The 15,650-nt window shown below is 45.1% G+C and overlaps 1 protein-coding gene across 5 annotated transcripts in view; it reads right to left on the bottom strand.

Annotated features, from left to right (window-relative positions):
- Positions 1 to 15,650, bottom strand: part of LOC129813692 (calmodulin-regulated spectrin-associated protein 2-like) — a 74,510-nt gene that overhangs the window by 34,852 nt on the left and 24,008 nt on the right. For all 5 annotated transcript variants that reach the window (XM_055866116.1, XM_055866115.1, XM_055866114.1 and 2 more), the window contains 2 exons: positions 7,022 to 7,210; positions 5,188 to 5,277 (listed from right to left, as the gene is read on the bottom strand). In XM_055866116.1, the coding sequence (XP_055722091.1) occupies positions 5,188 to 5,277; positions 7,022 to 7,210 (279 nt within the window). The remainder of the gene's footprint in view (positions 1 to 5,187; positions 5,278 to 7,021; positions 7,211 to 15,650) is intronic.

The following is a 15,650-nucleotide window of genomic DNA, read 5'->3' on the forward strand; positions in this document are numbered from 1 at the left end:
GATGCCCTCTTTACTAGGCTACGACGCCATCTTTACTAGGCTACAATACCATCTTTACTAGGCTACGACGCCATCTTTACTAGGCTACGACGCCATCTTTACTAGGCTACGACGCCATCTTTACTAGGCTACGACGCCATCTTTACTAGGCTACGATGCCCTCTTTACTAGGCTACAATACCATCTTTACTAGGCTACGATGCCCTCTTTACTAGGCTACGATGCCATCTTTACGAGGCTACGATGCCCTCTTTACTAGGCTACGATGCCATCTTTACTAGGCTACGATGCCCTCTTTACTAGGCTACAATACCATCTTTACTAGGCTACGATGCCCTCTTTACTAGGCTACGATGCCATCTTTACTAGGCTACGATGCCCTCTTTACTAGGCTACGATGCCATCTTTACTAGGCTACAATACCATCTTTACTAGGCTACGATGCCCTCTTTACTAGGCTAAGATGCCATCTTTACTAGGCTACGATGCCCTCTGTACTAGGCTACGATGCCATCTTTACTAGGCTACGATACCATCTTTACTAGGCTACGATGCCCTCTTTACTAGGCTACGATGCCATCTTTACTAGGCTACGATACCATCTTTACTAGGCTACAATACCATCTTTAATTGGCTACGATACCCTCTTTACTAGGCTACGAGGCCATCTTTACTAGGCTACGATACCATCTTTACTAGGGTACGATGCCCTCTTTACTAGGCTACGATGCCCTCTTTACTAGGCTACGACGCCATCTTTACTAGGCTACGATGCCCTCTTTACTAGGCTACGATGCCATCTTTACTAGGCTACAATACCATATTTACTAGGCTACGATGCCCTCTTTACTAGGCTACAATACCATCTTTACTAGGCTACGATGCCCTCTTTACTAGGCTACGATGCCCTCTTTACTAGGCTACGATGCCATCTTTACTAGGCTACAATACCATCTTTACTAGGCTACGATTCCCTCTTTACTAGGCTACAATACCATCTTTACTAGGCTACGATGCCCTCTTTACTAGGCTACGATGCCCTCTTTACTAGGCTACAATACCATCTTTACTAGGCTACGATGCCCTCTTTACTAGGCTACGATGCCATCTTTACTAGGCTATAATGCCCTCTTTACTAGGCTACACAGCCATCTTTACTAGGCTACAATACGATCTTTACTAGGCTACGATGCCATCTTTACTAGGCTACAATGCCATCTTTACTAGGCTACGATGCCATCTTTACTAGGCTACGATGCCCTCTTTACTAGGCTACGATGCCATCTTTACTAGGCTACGATGCCCTCTTTACTAGGCTACGATGCCATCTTTACTAGGCTACGATGCCCTCTTTACTAGGCTACGACGCCATCTTTACTAGCTTACGATGCCCTCTTTACTAGGCTACGATGCCATCTTTACTAGGCTACGATGCTCTCTTTACTAGGCTACAATACCATCTTTACTAGGCTACGATGCCCTCTTTACTAGGCTACGATGCCATCTTTACTAGGCTACGATGCCATCTTTACTAGGCTACAATGCCATCTTTACAAGGCTACGATGCCCTCTTTACTAGGCTACGATGCCATCTTTACTAGGCTACGATGCCATCTTTACTATGCTACGATGCCCTATTTACTAGGCTACGATGCCCTCTTTACTAGGCTACAATTCCATCTTTACTAGGCTACGATGCCCTCTTTACTAGGCTACGATGCCATCTTTACTAGGCTACAATACCATCTTTACTAGGCTACGATGCCCTCTTTACTAGCCTACAATGCCATCTTTACTAGGCTACGATGCCCTCTTTACTAGGCTACGATGCCATCTTTACTAGGCTACGATGCCCTCTTTACTAGGCTACGATGCCATCTTTACTAGGCTACAATACCATCTTTACTAGGCTACGATGCCCTCTTTACTAGGCTACGATGCCATCTTTACTAGGCTACGATGCCATCTTTACTAGGCTACGATGCCATCTTTACTAGGCTACAATGCCCTCTTCACTAGGCTACAATGCCATCTTTACTAGGCTACGATGCCCTCTTTACTAGGCTACGATGCCATCTTTACTAGGCTACGATGCCCTCTTTACTAGGCTACGATACCATCTTTACTAGGCTACGATGCCCTCTTTACTAGGCTACGATGCCATCTTTACTAGGCTACGATGCCATCTTTACTAGGCTACGATGCCATCTTTACTAGGCTACAATGCCATCTTCACTAGGCTACAATGCCATCTTCACTAGGCTACAATGCCATCTTTACTAGGCTACGATGCCCTCTTTACTAGGCTACGATGCCATCTTTACTAGGCTACGATGCCCTCTTTACTAGGCTATGATGCCATCTTTACTAGGCTACGATGCCATCTTTACTAGGCTACTTGTCCTGTACGGCATAGATGCCCTCTTTACTAGGCTACGATGCCCTCTTTACTAGGCTACGATGCCCTCTTTACTAGGCTACGATGCCCTCTTTACTAGGCTACTCGTCCTGTACGGCATAGATGCTGTATCGTTGTTGAATGCAAAAACAGTCAGGCACCCAGGCTACACTTCCACTGGGTTTAAACTGAGAACACTACCATAACCAGGATGAGATTCTGTACTGTAATTACACCTAGGTCTTACTGGTCATTGATTTACACATTGATCTACATGAACCATTAGGACCAGATCAATCTACTGTACTACAGTATCCTACAGGTATAAATCTACTGTACTACAGTATCCTACAGGTATAAATCTACTGTACTACAGTATCCTACAGGTACAAATCTACTGTTCTACAGTATCCTACAGGTATAAATCTACTGTACTACAGTATCCTACAGGTATAAATCTACTGTACTACAGTATCCTACAGGTATAAATCTACTGTACTACAGTATCCTACAGGTATAAATCTACTGTTCTACAGTATCCTACAGGTATAAATATACTGTACTACAGTATCCTACAGGTATAAATCTACTGTTCTACAGTATCCTACAGGTATAAATCTACTGTACTACAGTATCCTACAGGTATAAATCTACTGTACTACAGTATCCTACAGGTACAAATCTACTGTTCTACAGTATCCTACAGGTATAAATCTACTGTACTACAGTATCCTACAGGTATAAATCTACTGTACTACAGTATCCTACAGGTACAAATCTACTGTTCTACAGTATCCTACAGGTATAAATCTACTGTTCTACAGTATCCTACAGGTATAAGGCCTAGGAAGGCTCAGGTCTACAGAGAGGAGAGAATCATCAGGCCTAGAAAGGCTCAGGTCTACAGAGAGGAGAGAATCATCAGGTCTACAGAGAGGAGAGAACCATCAGGTCTACAGAGAGGAGAGAACCATCAGGCCTACAGAGAGGAGAGAACCATCAGGCCTAGGAAGGCTCAGGTCTACAGAGAGGAGAGAACCATCAGGTCTACAGAGAGGAGGGAACCATCAGGTCTACAGAGAGGAGAGAACCATCAGGCCTAGGAAGGCTCAGGTCTACAGAGAGGAGAGAACCATCAGGCCTAGGAAGGCTCAGGTCTACAGAGAGGAGAGAACCATCAGGCCTAGGAAGGCTCAGGTCTACAGAGAGGAGGGAACCATCAGGCCTAGGAAGGCTCAGGTCTACAGAGAGGAGAGAACCATCAGGTCTACAGAGAGGAGAGAACCATCAGGCCTACAGAGAGGAGAGAACCATCAGGCCTAGGAAGGCTCAGGTCTACAGAGAGGAGAGAACAATCAGGTCTACAGAGAGGAGGGAACCATCAGGCCTAGGAAGGCTCAGGTCTACAGAGAGGAGAGAACCATCAGGTCTACAGAGAGGAGAGAACCATCAGGCCTAGGAAGGCTCAGGTCTACAGAGAGGAGAGAACCATCAGGTCTACAGAGAGGAGGGAACCATCAGGCCTAGAAAGGCTCAGGTCTACAGAGAGGAGAGAACCATCAGGTCTACAGAGAGGAGATAACCATCAGGTCTACAGAGAGGAGAGAACCATCAGGTCTAGGAAGGCTCAGGTCTACAGAGAGGAGAGAACCATCAGGCCTAGGAAGGCTCAGGTCTACAGAGAGGAGAGAACCATCAGGTCTACAGAGAGGAGAGAACCATCAGGTCTACAGAGAGGAGAGAACCATCAGGTCTACAGAGAGGAGAGAACCATCAGGCCTACAGAGAGGAGAGAACCATCAGGCCTACAGAGAGGAGAGAACCATCAGGCCTAGGAAGGCTCAGGTCTACAGAGAGGAGAGAACCATCAGGTCTACAGAGAGGAGAGAACCATCAGGTCTACAGAGAGGAGAGAACCATCAGGCCTAGGAAGGCTCAGGTGGTGGGCTTTGCTGGGGCGTGGCCTTGGGTGTGGACAATGGTGCAGTCGCCGACCAAACATTTTAGAGGCCCTCCTATTGGCTGCAGTGACAAAATTAGCAGTTTTAAAGCTAATTTCCTGCAATTCTACACATTCTGCCATGGCTTATACTATCTGAGTGACTCAAACATTATAACTAAATCAACTCATTCCATGACAAAAATACTACTGAATGCATCATTTAAAAAAATGTAGATTCTCCCTGACTGTCTAGCTTTTATTTAGGTGATTGTTAGTTCTCGAAGATGATCTTTGTAGAAAATATATAGGTTTATTATCGTTTCTACATACTTTAAATCTGGTTTTAGTCATTTAAGTTAACACTGAAAATGTTTTTCCATCCTGAATATTAATACGGTTTGGACACATAGGCGACTGGGACCCGGCCAAGACTTTTCTGAGTGAAAAAGCCCTGCATCTAGAACAGTGGGCGGTAAGAAGCTGCTAGAATCCCCCCTGTGTGTCCTATTCAATCTGAAATGACCCAGTGGCTACTGTGACTGTCTCCTGTGTCAACAACTGATAGAGTATTCAAAAGACGATGTTCTCTCACCCCCCCCACCCCCCTTCCAAAAGGGTTCTTCAGCTAACCCCATAGGAGAACCATTTTTGGTTCCAGGTAGAAACCTTTTGGGTTCCATTCCACAGATGGTTCTACATGGAAGCCAACATTTATTTTCTAAGAATGTAGGCCTTACATAAGTCCCTGCAGTGCAGTCTCTCTCTCCCTCTCATAGCGTAGCAGTGTCTCTCTATACAGCTGGCATGAGACTGAGTTCCTGTTAGCAGGGGGAAGGTCTGTACTCACCCTCTGAGCTCCTGTAGCTGTGGTCTCAAGACAAGAGCTCTCTCTCAACCTCTGCTCCTCCACCAGAATCTCCCTGAGGTGCTTATTCACCTAGACAGAGACAGAGACAGAGACAGAGACAGAGAGAGAGAGAGAGAGAGAGAGAGAGAGAGAGAGAGAGAGAGAGAGAGATGTAGGTGAAATTACAGCTACCATAATGTAGGTGATATTACAGCTTCCATAATGTAGGGGAGATTACAGCTTCCATAATGTAGGTGAGATTACAGTTTCCATAATGTAGGTGAGATTACAGCTACCATAATGTAGGTGATATTACAGCTTCCATCATGTAGGTGAGATTACAGCTTCCATAATGTAGGTGAGATTACAGCTTCCATAATGTAGGTGATATTACAGCTTCCATAATGTAGGTGATATTACATCTTCCATAATGTAGGGGAGATTACAGCTTCCATAATGTAGCTACTTCAGTTAAACTTCAAAGCACTACTATGACTTCATCATTCAGCACATGAAAACATCTCTCATAGGCTCATAAATGTTCCAGCTCTAAACCTTGTTGTGTACGAGTGTAACAAACATCATGGGGAAATAGAAGGAGTCCATTGTCTGATAGGTTTTAATGAAAAAGTCCTAATCTTGTTTTTCTAGGGCTGTTGTCTCTTCAAAGGGCTCCAGTGCCAGTGATGTAACACACACACACACACACACACACACACACACACACACACACACACACACACACACACACACACACACACACACACACACACACACACACACACACACACACACACACACACACACACACACACACACACACACACACACCATGAACTGAGACTCACTATGGTGCACTACTTACTGTATGCCTGCGAGCTGCTGTGTGTGAAAATGTGTGAGTCCATCCACAAGTAAGTGATCATGTGTGTATCTGTGCGTTTCCTGAGTGTGTGTTTATTCATGTTAATATTTGTGTTCATCCATCATATCTCCGCATGAGTGTGCATTTTTCCATGCATGGCTCATTATGTGTACACGTGTGTGTGTGTGTGTGTGTGTGTGTGTGTGTGTGTGTGTGTGTGTGTGTGTGTGTGTGTGTGTGTGTGTGTGTGTGTGTGTGTGTGTGTGTGTGTGTGTGTGTGTGTGTGTACATTTTGGTATCCGTCTGGCCTTGGCCTGCAGCAGGGAGCAGGAAACACATGGGCTTCTGCAGGGAGGAATGTAAACAAGCTCAATGACACAGAGCCAGACTTGATTTAATGGGATGTTATTAGGATTCCAACGGTGGGGATGCATTATCTGAATTTTAGCAGCTAACAAGAACTATCTTTTAGGGCTAAGACTCTGACTGTACGTACATTTGGTTCTTGGTTAAACCTCCCAATCCTGTGTAAACAGACCTTAAAATGAGATCAAGTTTATTCTGACCGGGGTCTCTCTCAGTAATCTGATTTGACATGTTGAGAACTTGTTCTCAACTGGCCTACCTGGTTAAATAAAGGTGAAATAAAATCTAATTAAAAACGGAAGCTGCGTGTGAAACTGCCACGTCCGTTTGCAATATTACAACAGAGACGTTACTTAAAACAACAAACATCGTTTTTTCCCTCTGACATCATTGCACGCCCCATAGAACAGCTGAGTTCTACTAGGTTTTTACCCACAATGCTGGCTGCTCATTTCCTCTAATCAAAAACAATAACAAATGTGCTAGGGGCGGCCAGTGGCGTCGTTTCACCTTTCTGGGATCTCAGCTTTAAGAATATACAGCGGGGCCTAATATATAATATCTCTGGTATTAGAGGAGTGTGTGTGTATCTTAGTACCCTACCTTGTTGATCCATGTGGTGACTGCGTCCTCAGTGTCGTAGGGCAGATCTCTGATGTGTCCGTCGGGGTGGGAGGAGGGGTCGTTGAGAGGGGAGGAGCATCTGTGGACACACGCCATCACCCGCTCCACACTCACCATCTCCACCGTGTACGCCAACATCAGAGTGTCTATCAGGGCCAGGTGGGAACTCTGGGGAAGAGAGATGGAGAGGTGTTAGAGTGGATCCTCTCAGAGAACATGGACTAGAGATGGTTGCTAGACTAGATGCTCAGAGAGGACACCATCATCAATGTTTCACAGAGAACATTAGTTCCCATTCCCTCTTCATGTCAACCAGAACAAACCGGTGAGACTGAGGGTCAAAGATATCCATCTAAGATCAAATGTACGTCACAAAAAAACATTGGGCATGTTTGGTACAAAACCGGTTTCAGTACTTATGAAAACATTCATGGACGTCACTTAAGTTCTAAATGGGGAACTCAAATGTGTGTGTGAGTGTGTGTTGGTCTGAGTGTAATGTGTGTGAGTGTGTGTTGGTCTGAGTGTAATGTGTGTGAGTGTGTGTTGGTCTGAGTGTAATGTGTGTGTGAGTGTGTGTGTTGGTCTGAGTGTAATGTGTGTGAGTGTGTGTGTTGGTCTGAGTGTAATGTGTGTGTGAGTGTGTGTGTTGGTCTGAGTGTAATGTGTGTGAGTGTGTGTTGGTCTGAGTGTAAATGTGTGTGTGAGTGTGTTGGTCTGAGTGTAAATGTGTGTGTGAGTGTGTGTTGGTCTGAGTGAATGTGTGTGAGTGTGTGTTGGTCTGAGCGTAATGTGTGTGAGTGTGTGTTGGTCTGAGTGTAATGTGTGTGAGTGTGTGTTGGTCTGAGTGTAATGTGTGTGAGTGTGTTTTGGTTAGAGTGTAAATGTGTGTGTGAGTGTGTGTTGGTCTGAGTGTAATGTGTGTGAGTGTGTGTTGGTCTGAGTGTAATGTGTGTGAGTGTGTTTTGGTTAGAGTGTAAATGTGTGGGTGAGTGTGTTTTGGTTTGAGTGTAAATGTGTGTGAGTGTGTTTTGGTTTGAGTGTAAATGTGTGTGAGTGTGTGTGTTGGTCTGAGTAGAACAGTACAAAGCATGACATTCTGCTGGCCTTTCCATTCCTTGGGGGGGGGGGGGGGGGGGGGGGTGGCAGAACAGAACAGCTGCTCTTCCTGCCTCTTCATGGGTCTGCTCCCCTCTAACATTTCTAGTGTGTGTTTACTTCCTGCTTGGGACGCAGGTCAGCGTTGCCTTTCACATTCAGATGGATTCAGAAGGTAACTAGTGTGGTAGGACGGCTGATCTACAATCAGTTGATTCAAGCCGAAATGACTGCATGTTACATTACCTAGTACTACATTATGTAGTTATCACAGTAGGCAGGTAGCCTAGCAGATAAGAGCGTTGGGCCAGTAACCAGAAAGTTTCTGGTTCGAATCCTCACGCCGACTAGGTGAAAAAAAATCCTTAATTGCTCCTGTAAACCGCTCTGGATTAGAGTGTCTGCTAAATGACGTAAATATAAAAATAACTTGTATACACGGAACAAAAATATAAACGTAACATGAACAATTTCAAAGATTTTAATGAGTTACAATTCATATAAGGAAATCAGTCAATTTAAATAAATTCATTAGGCCCTAATCTATGGATTTCACACGACTGGGAATACAGATATGCATCTGTTGGTCACAGATACCTTAAAAAAACAGTTAGTATCTGGTGTGACCACCATTTGCCTTATACAGCGTGACACATCTCCTTTATATAGAGTTGATTAGGCTGTTGCATGGCTGGGCGAAGTTGTTGATTATTGACGGTAACTGGAACACGCTATCGTACGCGTCGATTCAGAGCATCCCAAACATGCTCAATGGGTGACATGTCTGGTGAGTATGCAGGCCATGAAAGGTCTGGGACATTTTCAGCTTCCAGGAATTGTGTACAGATCCTTGTGACATAGGGCCGATCATTATCATGCTGGATTTTGTCACAGCATCTCTGTGCATTCAAATTGCCATTGATAAAATGCAATTGTGTTTGTTGTATCTTATGCCAGCTCATACCATAACCCCACCATGGGGTACATCAGCAAACTGCTCGCCAGCATGACGACATTGTCTGCCATCGGCCCGGTACAGCCGAAATCGAGATTCATCCGTGAAGAGCCCACTTCTCCAGCGTGCCAGTGGCCATTGAAGGTGAGCATTTGCCCACTGAAGTCGCTTACGATGCCGAACTGCTGTCAGGTCAAGATCCTGGTGAGGATCAGTTGTCCAAACCCACAGTTTCATCACCTGCCCAGGTGGCTGGTCTCAGACAATCCCGCAGATGAAGAAGCCGGATGTGGAGGTTCTGTGCCGGCGTGGTTACACGTGGTCTGCGGTTGTGAGACCGGTTGGACGTACTGCCAAATTCTCTAAAACGGTAGAGAAATGAACATTCAATTCTCTGGCAACAGCACTGGTGGGCATTCCTGCAGTCAGCATGCCAATTGCATTCTCCCTCAAAACTTGAGACATCTGTGGCATTGTGTTGTCACAAAACTGCAAGTGGCCTATTATAAGGACAATCTATAGGAAACCTAGCAATGAACTGAGTCTGTTATTCCAATAAAACTACTGAAGTAAAACCAACAGCACCAAGCAGCAAAACCAACAGCACCAAGCAGCAAAACCAACAGCACCAAGCAGCAAAACCAACAGCACCAAGCAGCAAAACCAACAGCACCAAGCAGCAAAACCAACAGCACCAAGGAACAAAACCAACAGCACCAAGCAGCAAAACCAACAGCACCAAGCAGCAAAACCAACAGCACCAAGCAGCAAAACCAACAGCACCAAGCAGCAAAACCAACAGCACCAAGCAGCAAAACCAACAGCACCAAGCAGCAAAACGAACAGCACCAAGCAGCAAATCCAACAGCACCAAGCAGCAAAACGAACAGCACCAAGGAACAAAACAGGGAAACACAAAACAGAAAAAAATTGTTCATCATGACCCACAAACCTCTGTTCATAATGACCCCATAGAGACACATACACTGCTCAAAAAAATAAAGGGAACACTTAAACAACACAATGTAACTCCAAGTCAATCACACTTCTGTGAAATCAAACTGTCCACTTAGGAAGCAACACTGATTGACAATAAATTTCACATGCTGTTGTGCAAATGGAATAGACAAACGGTGGAAATTATAGGCAATTAGCAAGACACCCCCAATAAAGGAGTGATTCTGCAGGTGCTGACCACAGACCACTTCTCAGTTCCTATGCTTCCTGGCTGATGTTTTGGTCACTTTTGAATGCTGGCGGTGCTTTCACTCTAGTGGTAGCATGAGACGGAGTCTACAACCCACACAAGTGGCTCAGGTAGTGCAGTTCATCCAGGATGGCACATCAATGCGAGCTGTGGCAAAAAGGTTTGCTGTGTCTGTCAGCGTAGTGTCCAGAGCATGGAGGCGCTACCAGGAGACAGGCCAGTACATCAGGAGACGTGGAGGAGGCCGTAGAGTGTCACTACAGACTACAGTGGTAAAACATTACACAGTTAGGATTTGGGGAAAGCTATACATTAAATAGATCATCGAATTACTATTTTATCGCCGTCAGTTGACTGTATTTTCTGACATCACTCCTCCAAGAATGACAGATCAACTGCTTAATCTGATGCAGCATAATCGGTGTGATTCAGACATATGAAATGAGGACCTGTGTAACTTCATAGTTCTAGTAGATGCCTAACATAGCATACAGTATATACCCTCTTCTAGGGCTGTGAATGTTCAAATGAAATGGGAATCCTTAACGTTAACAAAAGCCCTACATTTGGACACTTACTCAATCCAGGGTTTTTCTTAATTTTTTGTATTTTATACATTGTAGAATAATAGCGAAGACATCAAAACAATGAAGTCATGTAGTAACCAAGAAAGTGTTAAACAAATCAAAAGTTTTTTATTTTATCTTACCAGGTAAGTTGACTGAGAACACATTCTCATTTACAGCAACAACCTGGGGAATAGTTACAGGGGAGAAGAGGGGGGATGAATGAGTCATTTGGAAGCTGGGGATGATTAGGTGACCATGATGGTATGGGGGCCAGATTAAGGGAATTTACTCATGACACCAGGGTAAACACCTCTACGTTTACAATAATTGCCATGGGATCATTTAGTTACCACAGAGAGTAAGGACACCTGTTCAACATCCCATCTGAAAGACGGCCCCCTACACAGGGCAATGTCTGCAATCACACCCTGGGGCATTGGGATCTTTTTTTAGACCGGAGGAAAGAGTGCCTCTTACCAGCCCTCCAACACCACTTCCAACAGCATCTGGTCTCCCATCCAGGGACTGACCAGGACCAACCCTGCTTAGCTTCAGAAGCAAGCCAGCAGTGGGATGCAGGGTGGTATGCTGCTGGCAAAAGTAGCCACTCTTTGCCTTGATGACAGCTTTGCACACTCCTGACATTCTCTCAACCAGCTTCCTGTAATGCTTTTCCAACAGTCTTGAAGGAGTTCTCACATATGCTGAGCACTTGTTGGCTGCTTTTCCTTCACTCTGTGGTCCAACTCATCCCAAACCATCTCAATTGAGAGAGGAGAGAGGAGAGAGGAGAGAGGAGAGAAGAGAGAGAGGAGAGAGGAGAGAGGAGAGAGAGAGGAGAGAGGAGAGAGGAGAGAGAAGAGAGAGAGAATTCAGTGATATACAGTTGGTCTACGGAATCAAAGTAAGGTAAAAGACAGACACACAGCTGGCAGCTCTTCTGTTCTGACTGACAGCCCAAGAGGCTCACAGTACACTGGACTTTATTATCCAGGAATCCACTGGATTTAAACCAACAGCTTTATAGACAGAGTGTGCAGTTATGAGATGTAGTCCGAGTCTCTTCTGAACCCTCTGGCTGTATGTACACAAACACACTCATCTTTAATGTTTTGAACATGTTCTTAAGCTGGCAGAAGTATAATAACTTTGAGGCATGTTGGGCTTATGGGAGTAAACACTTTTCAATTCAATTAAATAAAAACACAAATAAAACAGTGGATATATTAGATACTGTAATGCAACCAAAATTAGGGAGGAGTGCACTCTGTGATGTAATAGCAGAGACAGACAGTCACTTCGTGTCCGTGTTGATAAAGTTGTTTGCTATAATATGCTATGAGAAAATATGAAAATATATAAATATTTTGATATTTTAACTTTGTGTACTATTGAAAAACTATTTCAAAGTGTTGTTTCGGAGGCTTTTTTTTTTACATTGTTGCTCATTGGAAAAAAAAGTGCTATCTAGAACCTAAAAGGGTTCTTCGGCTGTCCCCATAGGAGAACCCTTTTATTTAACTTGGAAAGTCAGTTAAGAACAAATTCCTATTTACAATGACAGCCTACCGGCCTACCAGGGAACAGTGGGTTAACTGCCTTGTTCAGGGGCAGAACAACATTTTTTACCTTGTCAGCTCGGGGATTTGATCCAGCAACCTTTCGGTTACTGGCCCAACGCTATAACCATTAGGCTCTCTGCCACCCCAATTGTTGGTTACAGGTAGAATCGTTTTGGTTCCAAGTAGAACCCTTTCCACAGAAGGTTCTTCTACATGGCACCCAAAATGGTTTTACCTGGAACCAAAAAGGGTTTAACCTGAAACCAAAAAGAGTTCTCCTATGGGGACAGCCGAAGAACCCTTTTGGAACCCTTTTTTAAGAGTGTAGGGAAAGATACTGTCACGCTAGATAGCTGAGTTGGGGTGAGCTTGAACTGATCAAGCTGCTTACAGTCACTGGAATGAAATCCGTACTGGTGTTGACAGTAAACATGGATTAAAAGACATGCCCTAGCTTTCACTAATCCCCTCATAAAGATATCTGCTGTGTGTGTCTTCAGTACCATTCCTAATGGGACTTGGTTGGTGACAGTAGCACCTTCTAAGGCTGTGGTTTTATGAGCAGATAACGTATGACGGGTCATAGAGACAGCTGTACTCCTCTCCTCTCACAGTGAAAACATGGACATTGCTTGAAGAGAACACATATTGACATCCCATCCTCTCTCGTTAGGTCATCAAACACGGTAGTAAAGCTGTTATTAGTGTGGCGTAAAGCATAAATCCTGCTTTTGTTGCCAGTTATTCAGCAACTAAGGCTGTGTGTGTGTGTGTGTGTGTGTGTGTGTGTGTGTGTGTGTGTGTGTGTGTGTGTGTGTGTGTGTGTGTGTGTGTGTGTGTGTGTGTGTGTGTGTGTGTGTGTGTGTGTGTGTGTGTGTGTGTGATCAAAGGATGACATGCATTTTACTGCTGTAACGTTCATAGTTGACTCCACTTGTAAATGTACATTTTATAATACAGTAACTCTACTGTAACAAGCTTACATGCTTGTTATATGCTACAAGCAAACGAGGACACCAGCTGTCTAATACTGACTGATCAAAGGGTGGCTGGCCCGGCTGTCTAATACTGACTGATCAAAGGGTGGCTGGCCCGGCTGTCTAATACTGACTGATCAAAGGGTGGCTGGCCCGGCTGTCTAATACTGACTGATCAAAGGGTGGCTGGCCCGGCTGTCTAATACTGACTGATCAAAGGGTGGCTGGCCCGGCTGTCTAATACTGACTGATCAAAAGGTGCCTGGCCCGGCTGTCTAATACTGACTGATCAAAGGGTGGCTGGCCCGGCTGTCTAATACTAATACTGGCCCAGCAGCCATTTGAGAACTCTCTGATCACATTATGAAGTCTTGCCCGGGTTTGTTTACACGACGTCTTGCCCAGGTTTGTTTACACGACGTCTCGCCCGGGTTTGTTTACACGATGACTTGCCCAGGTTTGTTTACACGACGTCTCGCCCGGGTTTGTTTACACGACGTCTCGCCCGGGTTTGTTTACACAACGTTTTGCCCGGGTTTGTTTACACGATGACTTGCCCGGGTTTGTTTACACGACGTCTCGCCCGGGTTTGTTAACACGACGTCTCGCCCGGGTTTGTTTACACGACGTCTCGCCCGGATTTGTTTACACGACGTCTCGCCCGGGTTTGTTTACACGACGTCTCGCCCGGGTTTGTTTACACGACGTCTCGCCCGTGTTTGTTTACACGACGTCTCGCCCGGATTTGTTTACACGACGTCTCGCCCGGGTTTGTTTACACGACGTCTCGCCAGGGTTTGTTTACACGACGTCTCGCCCGGGTTTGTTTACACGACGTCTCGCCCGGGTTTGTTTACACGACGTCTCGCCCGGGTTTGTTTACACGACGTCTCGCCCGGGTTCGTTTACACGACGTCTCGCCCGGGTTCGTTTACACGACATCTCGCCCCGGGTTTGTTTACACGACGTCTCGCCCGGGTTTGTTTACACGACGTCTCGCCCGGGTTTGTTTACACGACGTCTCGCCCCGGGTTTGTTTACACGACGTCTCTCCCGGGTTTGTTTACACGACGTCTCGCCCCGGGTTTGTTTACACGACGTCACGCCCGGGTTTGTTTACACGACGTCACGCCCGGGTTTGTTTACACGACGTCACGCCCGGGTTTGTTTACACGACGTCTCGCCCCGGGTTTGTTTACATTACGTCTCGCCCGGGTTTGTTTACATTACGTCTCGCCCGGGTTTGTTTACATTACGTCTCGCCCGGGTTTGTTTACACGTCGTCTCGTCCAGGTTTGTTTACATTACGTCTCGCCCGGGTTTGTTTACACGTCGTCTCGTCCAGGTTTGTTTACATTACGTCTTGCATGGGTTTCTTTTGTCGCCCCGAGAGTTTGATATTTCAGAAATATAAATGAGACTTACTGAGTCTGGCTTAAAAATGTTTTCGGCAAATCAACTACTCACCACAATGTATGCACCGTGGTGCTAGCTAGCTGTAGCTTATGCTTTCAGTACTAGATTCATTCTTTGATCCTTTGATTGAATGAACAACATGTTAGTTCATTCTGCAAGAGCTCTGATCGGCTGGAGGACATCCTCCGGAAGTTGTCATAATTACTGTGTAAGTCTATGGAAGGAAAACTGTCTGTCCTCCAGCTACACCATGGTGCTACTCTACAGAGTGCTGTTGCAAAACAGTGTGTTTTAATCAATTATTTGGTGACCTGAATATATTTAGTATAGTTTTATCAAAACATTTAAAAAATTTAAATGTTTCACAAGTATGAAATTCACTGAGTAGGATGGTCCTCTTCTTCCTCCTCTAAGGAGTCTCCACTGGAATACACTGATTACAATAAAGCTGGACATGTGAAAGATTATTCAAAGTAGACATTCTTCAGGGCCACAATTCTTTAACCTATCATGGGTTTTCAGATCAGTGCAGTGTAAGGAAGAGAGGAGACCACTTGAGACTATTGAGATATGGCCCTGAACTTTACAAGGAGATAGATGGATGGAGGACATAGAGATGGATGGAGAACAGACACTATGGCATCCATGAAATGAGTTCGACACCCCTGATCTAGAGTGTATACATTCTATTGGTCTGCTCTTAAGTACTGTGACTGTCACGTAGGCATGCCTCCTAATGTCATTCCAGATTAGGCTTTTCACACACGTACTGACACATGAAATAACATCTCCTCCCTGTACAGCGCGCTCCTTGCTCTTAGCTC

Source organism: Salvelinus fontinalis, chromosome 17, assembly GCF_029448725.1.
Source record: "Salvelinus fontinalis isolate EN_2023a chromosome 17, ASM2944872v1, whole genome shotgun sequence".
Lineage (NCBI taxonomy): Eukaryota > Metazoa > Chordata > Actinopteri > Salmoniformes > Salmonidae > Salvelinus > Salvelinus fontinalis.